Genomic DNA, 17,989 nt, shown 5'->3' on the forward strand with positions numbered 1-17,989 from the left:
AGAAATTTAGACTACATTTTGGACAGGGGCCGCGCGAACGCAGGCCCCCACTGGCACAAATTATGACGTTGGCTCTCCCACTAGGGGAGACCATAGGGTAGCACCCCTCCTAAGTGCAATGGAGGTCACTAACCTAGGCCATGGGCCTTCTTGAGCACCCAAAAACCCCGTCCAGGTAAGTATGTTGCAATGGGTTTGGTCGACTCGTTTTATAGAGGCCTCGCATCCCAACTCTCTTATGTTCTTTCGATATGGGACAAAACTAAAACAGATTAAAATCCACTTAGACAAGAACAGCCTCTTTCAGTCTTTGAACAATTATGAAATATGGGTTGAATTGCAGTTTGACACAGCTATCCTCGTTCTTTATCTAGCAGGCCAGAAAGGTATTCAATTGGGTTCATTTCTATGCTGTGCCATCTATTGAAAATTTGTTACTGTTATTTGGCCACCACCAAAGTTATCAACTTCATATCTGCAGCTTGAGCAAATCTACAACTTCAGCAATGCCCTCTGGCCTCTGAACCTTGCCTGCTATACAGAAAACCTTGAAATTTTATCATTGGAACAAAGATCAAATTTGGATATGAATGTAGTTTTCTTATTTTATATTTATACAACCGATAGTATAAATTACTCTAAATTAATCTAATATATGGGGAGGAGGACTCGAATTTGAGTGCAAAAAGTATGTGCTCACTGTCCTAGTTGATTGGCCTAACTCACGTCTACGCAATGCATGTGCTGTTTTGTTGAACATATGATGTTTTACTGAAGCTTTAAAACCAAATATTGTTCGAAAGCTAAGGCTGATTTTAAGCCTCGGCTTATGAGCAATCTTTGTTCTCCAGTCAAATGGTATGGTTGTTTCCCTTGGATTGATGTGTTCGTGTTTACTTGCTGGTACTTACAGAAATGGAGAAATCAACATATTCTTAGTGGTGATGATAGCCTACCTTTGCAACCATGTCAAGTTGTTGTTGCTGCAGTTCTTGAGTGGATCAAAGCTATTGGTGGGACTAAAAACCATGAAATTAAGGAGCATCAGGTTCTGTCCTGGGAACCTCCCCTTTCTAATTGGTTTAAATTGAATGTTAATGGCTCTAGAAGGGGGTATGTCTGTCTGGTACTATTGGGGCTGGGGGTTTGATTCGAGACTCTGTTGGGATTTGGCAAGGTGGTTTTGTAGTTAATCTGGGGTTGGGCCAGATTTTAGAAGCAGAGCTTTGGGGATTATTCTTTGGCCTTAATCTAGCAATTGGGAAAAGGTGTAAAAAATCTTTTAATTGAAATGGATTCAACCACTGCTGTTAGGCTTATCCAGTACATGGGAAGTCTTGAGTTTCATGTCTTTGTCAGGTTACTGTATTCTTGTAGAGAGATGTTGACTCAACTGGATTGTGTGGAGGTGCAGCATACTTTTCGGGAGAAGAATTTTGCTGCGGATTGCCTTGCTAACTTGAGCTATGATATGGGGTTGGGTGTTCGGTTTTTAGAGGTTCCTAGTTGTCTTGGTTCCATTTTGGTTGATGACTCCTTGGGAGTTGGTCATCCGCGTTTGATTGGAGTTGTGTAGTTGTTGTTTTGGGGTTCTTTCCCCCTTTGTTTCATAAGGCATTTTAGTAAACTACAAAAACTAGTCCCTTACTCGCCCATGTCTTTCCAACGTTTCGCTCTCTGTAAAAGTTTAAAGACAACGACTTTCACTTCCTTTCTTGGCAGAGTCCTCTTCGCCTCTGTTTTCACTCTCTGATTACCTAGAGTTACTATAATTTACTGCATCTACATACCTTTTTATTTTATTTTAAAGCATCTACATATCTTCATTATCAGTCGACAAAAATTTATTACATTTTAAATACGGTGTTTCTAACTGAAAACAAGAACAAAAATTACAATTAAATTATAATTTGCAGATATTAATAAAAAATAATTTTGAACTAGGAATTGTAGGGCTTTACCCCGAAGGGAACCCTTCCAGAAATTCTCAGAGGCCACGGCTGAACCGTGGCCAGTGAGGGGGTTTGGAAATAGTTTTCAACCAGCAATAGACGCGCCTCGGTTAGAACCTCATAAGCTGCGTCATTGCCCCAAGCGCAAAGATGCTTCTTCCAATCAATTTGGCTCGCTTTTATAATACTAGAGCAACTCAGCCTTTCTCACTACGTCGATGTGGGACAGCAACAAGCCATGATCCAATTGCTGGACATACGACAAGTGGAACCAGAGTTGAAAGACAAAATTAGCATTTCGAATCTTTAAAATCTGACAACCTAATTTGGGCCATGATTTAAAGGATGCAACAGATTCCATTTCAAATCTTGTATAGTGAGAAGCCATCTTAAAGAAGATGTAAAACTCGCGGATAGTAGACTATGTAGAATGATATATAAGTTTGTAAACATATCGGATTCAGATCATATTTAGATTATCAAGATGAACTTATATCATTTTATATACAAAAGTATTAAATTCGGATCAGATTGAATTATTATCAGAATCATTTTAAGACTTAGAAAGTACTAGATCAATATGGGTGAGCAATATGAAGCTTAAATTTACTTGCGTAACATCGTGGGTTGGTTTGTCGGGTCAACTTCACTGATTGATGTGGGAGTTATTTTGTTATTAGCTGCAAACACGTTTTCACTTGATATGCCAAGCATTTAGCACTCCTCGTATACAATATTTGGTTTAAACAGACAATAAAATACGAAAACTTCATTAAATTTATTTGAAAATATTAATTGTGAACTCGAACATTGGGGATTGAATATGTAAATACAATATAAATTACTTAACAGTGAATTTAATAATTGGCAAAAATTCATGTTTGAACACTTTCGTCCATGTAGTTTAAATTTTGACAATTTAACCACATGATATGGGGCTGTTTTTTTTTTAATGTGGAAAATAAAATTACAAAGCAAAATACTTTGGGCTCGTATGCCCAAAAAAGTAAAAATAGAAAGCATTTGAAAAAGACAACGGCAACCCAGATTCCCAACCTAGACGGAGAAAGCTTGTGACCTAGGCCCACAAGCGAGTCCGCCGTGAAGTTAGCTTCCCTAAAGATGTGATGAAATTGCAAACTCACAAAGTGAACTGAGGTGCCAAATGTCTTGGATTAAAAGAGACACCAGGGATTAACTAGAAATCTCCTTCGATGATGATTTTCTTCCAACCTTTATGCAAAAGCATGGGCAAGACCATCACAAAGAGCAAACCACTCAGTATTTTGAACAGAATTAGATAGAAATTAGGATGTGTCCTTAAATTAAATTACGATAGAGTAAAACTTTAAAAATAAAATTGACCAAAACGAAATAGAAAAGCCAGAAAACTACGGGTACCTGACTTCTTTACGTAATAATTCTAAAATCTTGGGACTATATTTATAGGGCCTTACTCCGAAGAGAGAGCCCTTCCAGAAATTCTCAAGGGCACATGGCTGAACCAAGACCCAAGAGGGGGTTTGGAAATAGTTTTCAACCAGCAATAGACGCGCCTCGGTTAGAACCTCATAAGCTGCGTCATTGCCCCAAGCGCAAAGATACTTCCGTCATTGGCTTCTGCTGGATTTTATACCACTACAGCAACTCAGCCTTTTCCGCTCTATCCATGTGGGACTACAACTTCTTCTTTTAAAATTGTATCCAATTGCGGGACAGATGACAAGCGGACCCAGATAATTGAAAGACAATGTAAAATACAAAAAAGACATTGAGGGGCTGTGAACTTGGATGCTTTGAAGGCCACGTGTAAGCACATCGCAAAAAACTAAAGTATTTTATTGCCCCAAAAACATGCCTATATACAAAGATATAGCAGCCACAATACATTGCACACATTTTATTGCAATTTTAAGAGCTGAGCAACACAATAAAACACTAATTTGAGAATACAAATCCACATCCTTAATTTAACTTTGCTCGATAAATTTAAGGAAAAGCTTGGATAACAGATTGGACAGCATGAATGGGAGTGATAGTGTGTCGGCTAAAGCCAGCCTCACCAAGAACATATCCCCATTCCTTCATGGTCCTTTCTTTGCCTGTGTTTGTATGGGCCATCATCACCATATCTAACATCAATCTCACATCTGTTAGCTTCTTGTCTTGTTTTTCGCTGTCTTCTTCAATTACAGCTTCTACTATTATCACCTTCCCTTTGTCCTCCGGAATAGCTTCCTTGCACTTCTTAAGGATACGGATGCACTCATCGTCTCCCCAGTCATGAAGAACCCACTGTAATTCTCGAAAACCAAATAAAATTGGACCATTTATCATAATGTGTCTTGTTGAGCAAGAAAACTTCTAGCAATACAATAAGGGGAGTAATTCTAGAGGAACCGCACTTTTTTTTAGTTACTTAGCAAACCACGTGATGGGACAGTTGATGCGTCAATTAACTTAATGATTTGAATAACAATCAATGTAAGAACTACGCGTTAAAAGACAAATCATGTGACAGTTTTTTGTTCTGTCATTTTTGTAGCTTTACTTTTGCTGGACTCTGTCTGGTTTTTCTTTTGCAATGAATGAGATTTCGACCCAAAAAAAAAAAGGTCACAAGATATGTTCCCTAGATCTAACAATATTCATATTTGGATTGTGAGGTTTCCTTGAGTATTAAGTAAGAGTATCACATATATACTAATTACCATGATAATTGCAGCATCAGCCTTTGGAACACAATCAAACATGTCACCCCCAACATTCTCAATGCGATCACACTCTTGAGCAACAGACACAACATGAGGAAGATCAAAATTGACGCCTCGAATCCAAGGGCACGCCTCGACCAACAAGCGCAAAGTAGTCCCGTCACCCCCACCCACATCTACAATTGTCTCGAGCCCTTTGAACACCTCTAAACAGCTTTCAAGCACAGCAGGCACAGCCACCCTTGCATCACAAGCCATTGCTTCATTGATGAGCTTGCTGTGATTAGGATTTGCCGCGGCATAGCTCCACACATCCTCTCCATGTACTGCCTCGAATGCCGGGTTGCTAACACCTTGGATTCGGGCACTGAGGCCATGCCATGGTGCCAGCATTACCGGGCTACTCTCTAGCAAAATGAAAGCAGCCATGCTGTTTTCTCCGGATTTCAATAGCCGTTTGGACAAAGGTGTTTGTGCATAAACTTTGGGGCCTAATTGGGTTGCTGGTTTTTCTTTGAATATTTTGAGGTGGACTAGGACCCTCATGATGCGGTAAAGGGGAGAAGGATCACATCGTAGAGCAGATGATAGCTCTAGGAGTGTCATGGGGCTGCCATGGCTTTCAATTGCATCAGCTATTCCAAGCTCAATGGCACATTTTACCACCGCGATTTCGACAAACCCAAACACATATTTCCAGATTTCGAGTTTGGCATGTTCTTCTTCTTTCTCTTCTCCTCCTAACTCTCTTTGTTTATCTTCCATCTCTTTGTGTGTGTTGTGTCGTAGGCTCTAAGGTAGCAATATATATAATTTGCAGGAAGAGATTGGAGTTGAAATCTTTAGTTACATGCAGAACATGTGTTGAACAATTTAGCTAATGTATCATTTTCATTGGGATTTTTTCCAGATTCAACCACTGAATTTTAAATGTATTTTCATGTAATGGTAGACATCTTTTGCCCAATTGGCTGGAAGGATTTTGTCTTGTATACAAAATTCTTTCGTTGCCACAATATTTTATGGTAAGCATGCATTGTTTAGCTGTAGCTAGTGGCATTATCATAAGAATCTTGTGTTTTTGTTGTGAGCATAATTCTTGTTTGTTTCTTATTTTTGTCTTTCCAATCGTGTTTTGATACTTCCAATCGTGTGAGCATAATACTATATGTATTAGAATATGAGCATCCAACCCGAAATCAATTGACAATAGATGGAGAGACCCAAAATCTTTTATACCATTTGACAAGGCTTTAATTCTCCAATGTGAGATTCACACTCTCAATCAACACATACAGCCTTTATCTACACACAAATCGGAGGAACAACTATTGAGCTATATGAATTGAATTGCATCAATACAGTTGATACAATTTTCTGCAGAAAAATTCTTATCTTATTTTGCTTCTTTCTTGCTCCTACTCTAACCAAAGTTTCCATCCATTGATTCTCGCTCGTAAGGACATTGAAAGACAAACTAATGCAATTGGAGGGCAGTGAATTGGGTTGCTTAATGTGAAGGTTACATGTATATTTATATATGTTAAAAATCAAAGCATTATGTTATACCCAACAACATGCTTATTGGGATACACAGATATATAGCAGCCACAACGCATTTGCGCAAACTTATTATAGAACATGTGTTCAACATTTAGAAATATATCAATTTCATTGGGATTTTTACAAGATTGAACACTTAATTTTTAATATGCATTTCCTATAATCGGTAGTATACATTTTAATTTCTTTGATAAAGATTTTTTTAATCGAACCGTACTAGAAATTATGGAAAAGATGCTTGCAAGAACATCTGTTTCATCCAATATTGTATTATAGTATAAATTATCTTTAGCTAGGTACATTATTGTCTAGCTGTAACATCAAATACCTACGTAGGATACATGTGTGACTTTGTTGAGGCAGATGTTTTTGGGGGTATATGTAATAAAATAAGAAAGGAAGACTCTGTCTATTGCTGGTATATTATTTACAAAGATCATGACTTTGTGGACTCAGTCAAGTAAGGATCTTTATAATTAAGATACGGAAAAAACATGTCATGTTTTAGTTATGTATTACGTTAATTTGTTTGTGTTTGCAAAACTTGTCATGTGTTTAAGAAATTCTTCCATTTGAGACAACTTTACTTTTTCCAGATCATCGACTATGCGTTATTCAAATCATAGCCAAACGATTCAGCTTGAAAGATAGCCATGAACTCAGATATCAGTGAAACTTGAGTAGAATTCATTACACATGTTTTGTTTTGACAGTGACAATTTTTTTTTTTTATCCCTTTCAGTCGTGTTTTAATACCCTACCAATCGGGTTCTGCTTTTACAGGATGTTTGCCATGCACCTTCCATTAATATTTCATTCTTTCTTGTGTGGAGGGCTACAAGTATTAGAACAGCATGATCTAAGCAACTCTATTATTAGCAGGATGTGAATGGTCTTGATTATGCCATGTCATTGATGCTATTCAGATGCTTTAGTTAGTTAGAAGGTTAACAGTTCGTTAAATTGTTAGCAGAGAGCTAAGCCTCTAGTGAGCTATATAATATACTGTAATGAGTTCAATCGAGTCAATACAGATGATACAGTACTCTGCAGAAAACTCTATCTGATTTTGCTGAGCTTCCATCCATTGGCTCTGTCTCGTAAGTCGTAAGGACATTGAAAGACAAACTAATGGAAAGAAAGACATTGGAGAGTGCTGTGAATCACATATATGTATACCTTAAAAATCAAAGCATGTGTTGCTCAAAAACATGCCTAATAGTATTGGGATAGAAAGATATATAGCAGCCACAATGCAATTTGCTCAGATTCTATTGCCAACCATCTAAAGATTACAAACTGCAAGAGCAACAGATAAAGACCAAAAGGTAACTTAAACAATACAATGAAACAGTACTAATTTGCAAAAACAAATCCACATCCATAACTTTTTGTTCTCTAAATTTAAGGAAAAGCCTGAATAACGGAACAGACAGCATGAATAGGTGTGATAGTGTGTCGGCTGAAGCCAGCTTCCCCAAGAACATATTCCCATTCCTTCAAGGTCCTTTCTTTTCCTGTGTTTGTATAGGCCATCATCACCATGTCTAGCATCAATCTCACATTTGTTAGTTTGATGTCCTCATTCTCCTCTTTTTCATCGATAACTGCTTCTACGATTATCACCTTCCCTTTATCCTCCGCAATAGCTTCCCTGCACTTCTTAAGGATATGGATGCACTCATCATCGCCCCAGTCTTGAAGAACCGACTGCAATTCACGAAAACAGAATCAGAGTATCCATTGTCATAACGCCTTGTTGAGCGAGAAAACTTATAGCAAGATAATCAGGGAGTGATGGCAGAGGAACCACATTTTTTCTTATCCCATTAGCGCAGACAAATGATGTAATAAGTAGACATTAACAGACAAATCAAATGATGAAACTAATAGCTCACAGGATGAATGAAAAATATAAACGTGTTGCTGCTAGCTATGTTAAGGCTGCTCTTCCTCAAATGGTTTAATTTTCTCTATTTCCTTTAACTATATATATATACTAACCTTAATAATTACAGCATCAGCCTTGGGAACACAATCAAACATGTCACCTCCAACATTCTCAATGCGGTCACACTCCTGAGCAACAGACACAACATGAGGAAGATCAAAGTTGATGCCTTGAATCCAAGGACATGCCTCAACCAACAAGCGCAAAGTAGTCCCATCACCCCCGCCCACATCTACAATTGTCTCAATCCCTTTGAACACCTCTATACAACTTTCAGTCACTGCAGACACAACCACCCTTGCATCACAAGCCATTGCTTCATTGAAAAGCTTGTTGTGATCAGGATTGGCTGCGCCAAAGCTCCATATGTCCTCACCATGTACTTCCTCAAACACTGAATTTCTAATATTACCTTTGATTCGGGTACTGAGGACATGCCACGGTGCCAGCATTACCGGGCTATTCTCTAGCAAAATGAAAGCAGCCATGCTGTTTTGTCCGGATTTCAATAGCCGTTTGGACAAAGGTGTTTGTGCATAAACTTTGGGGCCTAATTGGGTTGCTGGCTTTTCTTTGAATATTTTGAGGTGGACTAGGACCCTCATGATGCGGTAAAGGGGAGAAGGATCACATCTTAGAGCAGATGATAGCTCTAGGAGTGTCATGGGGCTGCCACGGCTTTCAATTGCATCAGCTATTCCAAGCTGAATGGCACATTTTACCACCGCGATTTCGACAAACCCAAACACATATTTCCAGATTTCCAGTTTGGCATGTTCTTCTTCTTTCTCTTCTCCTCCTAACTCTCTTTGTTTATCTTCCATCTCTTTCTGTGTGTTTGTCGTAGGCCCTAAGGTAGCAATATATATAATTTGCAGGAAGAGATTGGAGTATAGTTACGTGCAGAAGTGTGTTGAACAGTTTAGGTAATGCAGGGGCGGTCCTACCCTAAGGGTAGGGCAAGCAGCCGCCTACTCCATTTTTTGCCAAACCAAAAATTACCCAATACCCAATACAAATAAATTTCTTCTGCCTACTCAAACCCAACCCATCAGGGGCGATCCGACCCTAAGGACAAGGTAGGCAGCCGCCTACTCCCTTTTTTGCCAAACCAAAAATTACCCAATACAATCAAATTTCTTTTGCCTACTCAAACCCAACCCACTCAAAATTTTCCCTTTAACAAAAACAATAGGCCAGACCACTCAAACTTTCTCCTTTAACAAAAACAATAAAAAGCAATATAAGCATGTGAAAGTTGTATGGAGATTTTTTCAATGTTGACTAACATTATGAATTTTGTTAGTGCTTCTGCTAAACGCAATAATGAGTTAAATTTAATTTGAAAAGCTGAACTCAAAGAATTGTTGGATTATGGGGAACTTGAGACATGTAGAGGACTTAATCAAGGTTGTAGTTTGAAACGAGCTGGAGCCACTCGTTGGGGATCTCACTTTACCTTAAAAATCAAAGCATGTGTTGCTTAAAAACATGCCTACTAGTATTGGGATTGAAAGATATATAGCAGCCACAATGCATTTGCTCAGATTTTCTTGCCAACCATCTAAAGATTACAAACTGCAAGAGCAGTAGGCTTATTAACTCAACACTTTTGACAATGATGCAACAGATAAAGACCAAAAGGTAACTTAAACAATACAATGAAAGTACTAATTTGCAAAAAACAAATCCACATCCATAACTTTTTGTTCTCTAAATTTAAGGAAAAGCCTGAATAACGGATTGGACAGCATGAATAGGTGTGATAGTGTGTCGGCTAAAGCCAGCTTCCCCAAGAACATATCCCCATTCCTTCAAGGTCCTTTCTTTTCCTGTGTTTGTATGGGCCATCATCACCATGTCTAGCATCAATCTCACATTTGTTAGTTTGATGTCCTCTTTCGCATCTTTTTCATCGATAACCGCTTCTATGATTATCACCTTCCCTTTATCCTCCGGCATAGCTTCCCTGCACTTCTTAAGGATCTGGATGCACTCATCATCGCCCCAGTCGTGAAGAACCCACTGCAATTCACAAAAATAGAATCAGAGTATCCATTGTCATAATGCCTTGTTGAGCAAGAAAACTTATAGCAAGATAATCGGGGAGTGATGGCAGAGGAACCACATTTTTTCTTATCCCATTAGCGCAGACAAATGATGTAATAAGTAGACATTAACAGACAAACCAAATTATGAAACTAATAGCTCACAGGATGAATGAAAAATATAAACGTGTTGCTGCTAGCTATTTTAAGGCTGCTCTACCGTAAATGGTTTAGTTTTCTTGATTTCTTTTAACTATATATATATATATATATATATACTAACCTTCATAATTACAGCATCAGCCTTTGGAACACAATCAAACATGTCACCTCCAACATTCTCAATGCGGTCACACTCCTGAGCAACAAACACAACATGAGGAAGATCAAAGTTGATGCCTCGAATCCAAGGACATGCCTCAACCAACAAGCGCAAAGTAGTCCCATCACCCCCGCCCACATCTACGATGGTCTCAATCCCTTTGAACACCTCTAAACAACTTTCAATCACTGCAGGCACAACCACTCTTGCATCACAAGCCATTGCTTCATTGATAAGCTTGCTGTGATCAGGATTGGCCGCGGCATAGCTCCATACATCCTCTCCATGTACTGCTTCAAATGCTGGATTGCTAATACCTTGAATTCGAGCACTTAGGCCATGCCACGGTGCCAGCATTACCGGGCTACTCTCTAGCAAAATGAAAGCAGCCATGCTGTTTTCTCCGGATTTCAATAGCCGTTTGGACAAAGGTGTTTGTGCATAAACTTTGGGGCCTAATTGGGTTGCTGGTTTCTCTTTGAATATTTTGAGGTGGACAAGTACCCTCATGATGCGGTAAAGGGGAGAAGGATCACATCTTAGAGCAGATGAGAGCTCTAAGAGTGTCATGGGGCTTCCATGGCTTTCAATTGCATCAGCTATCCCGAGCTCAATGGCGCATTTCACCACTGCGATTTCAACAAACCCGAAAACATATTTCCAGACATCCACTTTGGCATGCTCTTCTTCTTCTTCCTCTTCCGATCTTAACTCTCTACTTTGTTTATCTTCCATATCTTTGTGTGTGTGTGTTTGTCCTAGGCTCTTAGCCGTATATATAATTTGCAGGTAGAGATTGGAGTTGAATGTGCTTAACATTTAGAAATCTGTCACTCTCATTCAATATTGAACAGTCAATTTTGCAGTAGATCAGAGCTGGGGCCAATGCTGCTTTTGTAGTTTTAAATGCCATTCAAAAGTGATTTGCTCCTAAGAAGTTGTTGGGGAATTAATTGCTTCTATAAAAGGCCAAGAACAATCCATCCTACTAACACTCTCAAAATCAATCCCAAGTTGTCCAGAACATATATATTTTTTTTCTCACGAGAATTTATAAAATAATAAAAAGGAGAGACAACATGTAATTGAGTAGGTAAACTCTCTTTCAGGTCCTGTTCTGGCTTTATCAGGCAAACATAAAAGCATACAACTGCTCAAAATTTCCTCTTTAAGTTGATGATAAAGTGGACCCTGGAAACTAAATTCATTTTGCAACCCTATCTCTGCCATAAATGGCCCCCTGGAATTCACATCTATTATCTCAACCACAAACACTCGTATTCATTTCCTTCAATAATGCCTCTATGAAATTAGCGGTGAAAAATATACGATATGAAAATCAAATCATTTAGGAGAACTGCATATAATAAACTAATAAATCTCTCCATCTGGAAGAACAGCTGAAAATATTCGGGACACCGAAAATCCCACTGGCATGAGAAACACATAGCGTGATCGAAATCCCACTGGCACGAAAAACACATAGCATGATTGGCCGGGATGTTTTGCTATCCCCAGTTCATATAAGTTTTTCTGCCATAACAGATGCAAGCAATTCGCAAAGATTGGAGTTTGATATTTTTCACAGCTTGATATTTTTCCCTTTCTCGGGATGTTTTCTCTGGTGTTACGAAATACACAATCGTGGGGATCGCAATTGGGCAGACAATTTTAAGCTTGAACTAAATTTGGTGGGGCGCGCCAGGCCAATGCAATAGTGCAACGCTTGGGCGACACACGAGAGTCCCAATAGCAAGCTACTGTGGTGGACCCTCCCCCTAAAGAAATTAATTTAATATCGTGTGGACCATTGGTCCACGTATCAGATATTAAACTGATAAGAACAGATACTACACTTGATCTTAGCCAAAAGGCCGAGAAAGGTATGCGTTTTCTCTTCTCTTCTTTCTCCTTTTATAGGGCCTTTCACTTCCATGCTTCCTTGGTGAGGCCGATGTGGGATGTGGGATTGTTACAAACAGCTAAAGGGTGCTACGCCTTCGAACGAAGGCTGAGGGGTAAGGGCTGTAACTGTGGGTGCGTGACTCGAACTAACAGAGAGCAAAATTGATTTGGTTTATACGGACTGTATTCTCATATAAGAGAAGCAAAGGCTGCCTGCACTTTGGGAAAAAGGTATGGCAAGCTTGGTATCTGTACTAACTATTTGTCGTTCCAAATTGCTTAACAAGTTCATCACACTTAGTGAAAACAATATTTTCTTCATGTTCACTCTGTCATTCAAATTCTTCATCTATTTTCTAAACTTGAACAAACCCATCAGCACAGATATTAATGCCGAACAAATCCAATTAGCACTTTTCATCACACAATGATACAATACAAGTTTCAAAGACTGGCTTATTTATCAGTCCATCACTTAATTCCTTTCAAAAAGTTTAAATACTCCTAAGCACTTGACATTAGCTCAAGCAATAAGGGTGAGTGAGAAAATGAGTTAAGATTATGATATGTAAATTAGGCCTGGGCACGGGATGTTACGGTATTGACCAACCAGAGCAGATCGGTTTTGGTATGACAAGGTACCATTTCGGTATCGCTGTTACTAAACGGATTTTTCATAGCCAAGATTTTCAAATTTAAAACCCATAGCAATCAGAAGAAATAGCATACCCGTCCAACAATCACTTTAAAGAATACAAAAAACTCACGCCTAAGATCTTATAGATCTGAAAAGGAAAAGATGAACAAAGAGCAAAAAGAAAACTGAGATTAAAGAGAGGAAAAAAAGAAACAGAGAAACAGAAAAAGAAAAGATAGATGGGGATGGAGTGGCTGGGGAGACTGGTGCGAAGAAAGAAACGGAAAGGAAGAAGGAAAAGACAAGAAACAGAAAGATAATAAAGTAAGAGAGAGAAGAGAGAATTAAAAAAAAGGGGGAAATATTAAATAAAAGGAAAGAAAAATAGAGAAGATGGATACCACAATTGCTGTGTCAAATGAGAAATTATAGAATGGTACTGTATCACCACTTCGGTGGGTGATACTTTCATTCAAAATATGACGATAACCCAGCTCGTGAGAGCTGGACTTTTACTCCCTAAAATAATTATAGCTATTTTTACAGCTGGACTTTTACTCCCTAAAATAATATATATACCAAAACCAGCTCTCACGACGATAGAGTAATGCTATTTAGACACACAACATTGACCACTTTATGTGGCAACTGATGTGTCATGCCATGTCAATTAATGAATGTTGCCATGAGGCAACTTACTAAGAACACTAGGGCTTTTTAATTTGTTTTTTAATTGACATGGCGACATTCATTAATTGACTTGGCATGACACATCAATTGCCACATAAGGTGATCAGCTAAAATAGTCAATGTTGTGTGTCTAAATAGCATTACTCCATACAACGATAACCCAATCTTCTCTACCTTGTACTGCTACCCAACCAACTACCCAAGGGTTTTGGTTAATCTGAAACAAGAACCCACATAAAAATCACTAGAAAGAATTACCCGAGAAAGATTGAGCAGTGATGTCGAGAAATTGATTGGAGGATATCAGAGAGAAGAAGGAAAGAAATCGTTTGGAGGATCATCACAAAAACTGAAGATTCCTTTTGTGATTTCTGTACAAATGATGATCAACAAACCCAAAAAGAATTACCCGCATACTACAGAAACATGTTCAGTCCCTGATGGGATGATTGGGTTAGGTGGCAGTATGAAGATGGGGATTGAGTTGTGGGAGGTGGTTTCCAACGGCGTCTTTGGGTTCTTTAACTTTAAATAAATAAAAATCTTATTCTAAATAAAAGAAGAATTTTAAATTCAGCTGTAAAAAAAGCTATAATTTGTTTTTAAAAAATAACACGTCATATTTTGAATAGAAGTACTGCTAGCTGACGTGGTAGTACAATACCATTCTATAATTTCTCGTGTCAAACAGAAATGGTATGATATTGTATCATACTGTGTACTATGCAACAATAAGAGAAAAATATGAAATACAGAAATTCAAACGACACAAGGATTTATACTGGTTCAGTCTGTGTGTAGCCTACATTGAGTTTGAAAGACAACGAGAAATTCCACTAGTATTCCAAAAAAGATTACATCCAAATGAGATTAACTATCTTACCTATCCTAGGAATTACAGAGCTTAACTCTCACAACCCAAATCTCAAATACACCCAAGTCACTCTTAAGCTAACCACACACCAGAGCCAAGAACACAAGAATTGTTCTTGCTCACTAGGAAAGAACACACTAGGAACGATACAAAAGAAATAAACCTCCCACAAACACAAGGAACAAATGAAGAAGACTCAACCTTTGAAATGACTTGATCTTCCTTCAACATCTTGTGTAGCCAAAGAGGAGTTTATCTCCCCCATCACGGTGATGCTCTCTAGTATTCTCTCTGTGTGGAAGTGTCCCTCACTTCTATTTTAGCTTTACTGAGCAATGGTGCTCACGGCACCCTCAAATGGTGTGGCACAAAAATGCCCACACTCCCTGACTGATGCTCTCTTTCCCTTAGAGCATGTCCAGTCTTGAGCCAAGACTGGGCAAAAGGCCCCCCAAGGCAGCCCAAGAGAGCTCCAGCGGGAGAAAAATGGCCCTGGCAAATGGTGGGTCCCATCAAACTGGGCAAGCCCATGGGCAGATCTTGCCTGGGCTGCAGCCTGAAGGCGCTGACGTCAGCGCTGATGTTACGATGACGTCAGCGAGTAAAAAAAATTCAAAAAAATTCAAAAAATTTTCAATTTTTTTAATAAAAAATACCAACAAATTATAGATATTTTCCCTATAAATACATAACAATTTTATTCACTTTCTAAATTGTTTATATTTTGTTGCATAATCTTTTTTTTTTCTTGCCCTTGCCCTAGCCTTCCAAGGGTGGAACCAACTAAGGCAAAGCTGATACTATTTATGTGAATAGTGGCAGCCCTTACCTTGCCTTAGGGTGGACATGCTCTTATGTAGACAAGTGCAGTGGCTAGCTGCTAGGAGATTCACCAACAGCTCCCACGTGAAAGGAAAAAGAAGCCAAACCATGTGCTGGAAGTCATCATTATTGGTGACATATAACACCCACTTGGAATAAACAAAGAGAAAGAAACCAATTCTTTCTGAAAGTGGACGGCTCCAAAGAACAAAGAAAGAACCCAAAGTCTTTCACAAATTTTGTAGCACACATGTCACCAACCGATTAGACTCCCCCATAAAATAATGTCTAAAACTCTACATTTAGACACCATGATTTCTTCCACTTTTCCATATTGCTTTCGGCTGCTGCCCATGGAGCCAAGGGAAACACAATATCGTCCCATGCGCATAATTTTATCATTCAAAAGACATTCCATATTGCTTTCGGCTGCTGCCCATGGAGCCAAGGGAAACAAAATATCCCATGCACATAATTTTATCATTCAAAAGACAATACCATCGAAAGCAAAAGACAATACCATCGAAAGCACTTGTGAAGCCAACAAAGTCAAGGTAGGTGCCCATAACAAAACACATCACATGTGCCATCAAATTTGAGCCAATTCCAACACATATAACATTGCATGTTTGGCTAATAATTGTAAATGCCGATGTGTAAAATCTAGAAGATGAATGTTGTTTCTTGTCTTAGCTTGAAATTGCATCCTCTCCATTCTATATGTATAGTTTGATTGCATACATACCAATTTGGAATGTGAAATGCCGCCTTTTTCTTTGCCAAATTTATTCAATTTTTCATTTTCCTTAAATTGAGTTGATACATCGGCATTTAAAGATTACAAAGCAGACTACATAAAGCAAGAGCAGCAGGTTTATTATTAACTTAACAATTTTGACAATGCTGCAACTAGCGAAAGACCACAAGGTACGTAAGTTGAACAATACAATGAAACAGTGCTAATTTGCAAAAACAAATCCACATCCATAACTTTTTGTTCTCTAAATTTAAGGAAAAGCCTGAATAACGGATGGGACAGCATGAATAGGTGTGATAGTGTGTCGGCTGAAGCCAGCTTCCCCAAGAACATATTCCCATTCCTTCAAAGTCCTTTCTTTTCCTGTGTTTGTATGGGCCATCATCACCATGTCTAGCATCAATCTCACATCTGTAAGTTTGGTGTCCTCTTTCTCATATTTTTCATCGATAATCGCTTCTACGATTATCACCTTCCCTTTGTCCTCCGGAATAGCTTCCCTGCACTTCTTAAGGATACGGATGCACTCATCATCGCCCCAGTCATGAAGAACCCCCTGCAATTCACGAAAACAGAATCAAAGTATCCATTGTCATAACGCCTTATTGAGCAAGAAAACTTATAGCAAGATAATCAAGGAGTGATGGCAGAGGAACCAATTTTTTTTCTTATCCCATTAGCGCAGACAAATGATGTAATTAGTGGTAGACATGAACAGATAAATCAAATGATGAAACGAATATGTCACAGGATGAATGAAAAATATAAAGATGTGTTGCTAACTTGCTGCTAGCTATTTTAAGGCTACTACTCTTCCTTAAATGGTTTAATTTTCTCTATTTCCTTTAACTATATATATACTAACCTTAATAACTACAGCATCAGCCTTTGGAACATAATCAAACATGTCACCTCCAACATTCTCAATGCGGTCATACTCCTGAGCAACAGACACAACATGAGGAAGATCAAAGTTGATGCCTCGGATCCAAGGGCATGCCTCAACCAACAAGCGCAAAGCAGTCCCATCACCCGCGCCCACGTCTACTATTGTGTCAAGCCCTTTGAACACCTCTATACAACTTCCAATCACTTCAGGCACATGCACCCTTGCATCACAAGCCATTGCTTCATTGAAAAGCTTGTTGTGATCAGGATTGGCTGCGCCAAAGCTCCATATGTCCTCACCATGTACTTCCTCAAACACTGGATTTCTAAGATTACCTTGAATTCGGGCACTTAAGCCATGCCATGGTGCCAGCATTACTGGGCTACTCTCAAGCAAGATCAACGCCGCCATGCTTTTTTCTCCTGATCTCAGTAGGCGTTTGGACAAAGGTGTTTGTGCATAACTTTTGGATCCTAAGTAGTGGATTGCAATTTCTTCTTTGAATATTTTGAGGTGGACTAGGACCCTCATGATGCGGTAAAGGGGAGAAAGATCACATCTTAGGGCAGATGATAGCTCTAGGAGTGTCATGGGGCTGCCATGGCTTTCAATTGCATCAGCTATTCCTAGCTCAATGGCACATTTTACCACTGCGATTTCGACAAACCCGAACACATATTTCCAGATTTCCAGTTTGGCATGTTCTTCTTCTTTCTCTTCTCCTCCTAACTCTCTTTGTTTATCTTCCATCTCTTTCTGTGTGTGTGTCGTAGGCTCTAAGGTAGAAATATATATAATTTGCAGGAATAGATTGGAGTATAGTTACATGCAGAACATGTGTTGAACAGTTTAGGTAATGTATCAT

General features: G+C 38.8%; 4 protein-coding genes and 4 non-coding genes across 8 annotated transcripts; all 8 read right to left on the reverse strand.

Annotated features, from left to right (window-relative positions):
- Positions 1 to 22: 22 nt before the first annotated feature.
- LOC148292598 (U1 spliceosomal RNA) lies at positions 23 to 183 on the reverse strand. The gene has a single exon (XR_015826809.1). It is a non-coding gene; the product is annotated as a U1 spliceosomal RNA (small nuclear RNA).
- A 1,770-nt stretch (positions 184 to 1,953) lies between these two features.
- Positions 1,954 to 2,104, reverse strand: LOC148292599 (U4 spliceosomal RNA). The gene has a single exon (XR_015827138.1). It is a non-coding gene; the product is annotated as a U4 spliceosomal RNA (small nuclear RNA).
- A 1,297-nt stretch (positions 2,105 to 3,401) lies between these two features.
- LOC148292600 (U4 spliceosomal RNA) lies at positions 3,402 to 3,555 on the reverse strand. Its single transcript, XR_015827142.1, has one exon. It is a non-coding gene; the product is annotated as a U4 spliceosomal RNA (small nuclear RNA).
- Positions 3,556 to 3,771: 216 nt separating this feature from the next.
- Positions 3,772 to 5,556, reverse strand: LOC148292601 (acetylserotonin O-methyltransferase-like). The gene is made up of 2 exons (XM_088245200.1): positions 4,664 to 5,556; positions 3,772 to 4,247 (listed from the first exon to the last, which is right to left on the reverse strand). The coding sequence occupies exons 1-2, from the start codon at positions 5,429 to 5,431 to the stop codon at positions 3,942 to 3,944; spliced, it is 1,074 nt and encodes a 357-aa protein (XP_088101326.1). The 5' UTR covers positions 5,432 to 5,556; the 3' UTR covers positions 3,772 to 3,941.
- Positions 5,557 to 7,589: 2,033 nt separating this feature from the next.
- On the reverse strand, positions 7,590 to 9,068 carry LOC110753795 (acetylserotonin O-methyltransferase-like). Its single transcript, XM_021954767.2, has 2 exons — positions 8,234 to 9,068; positions 7,590 to 7,939 (listed from the first exon to the last, which is right to left on the reverse strand). The coding sequence occupies exons 1-2, from the start codon at positions 9,002 to 9,004 to the stop codon at positions 7,634 to 7,636; spliced, it is 1,077 nt and encodes a 358-aa protein (XP_021810459.1). The 5' UTR covers positions 9,005 to 9,068; the 3' UTR covers positions 7,590 to 7,633.
- Positions 9,069 to 9,667: 599 nt separating this feature from the next.
- On the reverse strand, positions 9,668 to 11,523 carry LOC110753740 (acetylserotonin O-methyltransferase-like). Its single transcript, XM_021954693.2, has 2 exons — positions 10,512 to 11,523; positions 9,668 to 10,205 (listed from the first exon to the last, which is right to left on the reverse strand). The coding sequence occupies exons 1-2, from the start codon at positions 11,367 to 11,369 to the stop codon at positions 9,900 to 9,902; spliced, it is 1,164 nt and encodes a 387-aa protein (XP_021810385.2). The 5' UTR covers positions 11,370 to 11,523; the 3' UTR covers positions 9,668 to 9,899.
- Positions 11,524 to 12,241: 718 nt separating this feature from the next.
- On the reverse strand, positions 12,242 to 12,437 carry LOC148292602 (U2 spliceosomal RNA). Its single transcript, XR_015827127.1, has one exon. It is a non-coding gene; the product is annotated as a U2 spliceosomal RNA (small nuclear RNA).
- Positions 12,438 to 16,329: 3,892 nt separating this feature from the next.
- On the reverse strand, positions 16,330 to 17,983 carry LOC110753722 (acetylserotonin O-methyltransferase). The gene is made up of 2 exons (XM_021954670.2): positions 17,101 to 17,983; positions 16,330 to 16,791 (listed from the first exon to the last, which is right to left on the reverse strand). Exons 1-2 carry the CDS (start codon positions 17,872 to 17,874, stop codon positions 16,486 to 16,488), a joined length of 1,080 nt encoding a protein of 359 aa, XP_021810362.1. The 5' UTR covers positions 17,875 to 17,983; the 3' UTR covers positions 16,330 to 16,485.
- Positions 17,984 to 17,989: the final 6 nt, after the last annotated feature.

This window comes from Prunus avium, chromosome 8 (genome assembly GCF_965620075.1).
Source record: "Prunus avium chromosome 8, drPruAviu1.hap1.1, whole genome shotgun sequence".
Lineage (NCBI taxonomy): Eukaryota > Viridiplantae > Streptophyta > Magnoliopsida > Rosales > Rosaceae > Prunus > Prunus avium.

Bases quoted from the DNA above. Each gene is read 5' to 3' on its own strand.
- LOC148292601 (XM_088245200.1), bottom strand. From the start codon at position 5,431: ATGGAAGATAAACAAAGAGAGTTAGGAGGAGAAGAGAAAGAAGAAGAA. The intron at 4,248-4,663 runs GTAATTAGTATA...CGAGAATTACAG, and splicing joins CTGATGCTGCAATTATCATG to TGGGTTCTTCATGACTGGGG.
- LOC110753795 (XM_021954767.2), bottom strand. From the start codon at position 9,004: ATGGAAGATAAACAAAGAGAGTTAGGAGGAGAAGAGAAAGAAGAAGAA. The intron at 7,940-8,233 runs GTTAGTATATAT...CGTGAATTGCAG, and splicing joins CTGATGCTGTAATTATTAAG to TCGGTTCTTCAAGACTGGGG.
- LOC110753740 (XM_021954693.2), bottom strand. From the start codon at position 11,369: ATGTTAAGCACATTCAACTCCAATCTCTACCTGCAAATTATATATACG. The intron at 10,206-10,511 runs GTTAGTATATAT...TGTGAATTGCAG, and splicing joins CTGATGCTGTAATTATGAAG to TGGGTTCTTCACGACTGGGG.
- LOC110753722 (XM_021954670.2), bottom strand. From the start codon at position 17,874: ATGGAAGATAAACAAAGAGAGTTAGGAGGAGAAGAGAAAGAAGAAGAA. The intron at 16,792-17,100 runs GTTAGTATATAT...CGTGAATTGCAG, and splicing joins CTGATGCTGTAGTTATTAAG to GGGGTTCTTCATGACTGGGG.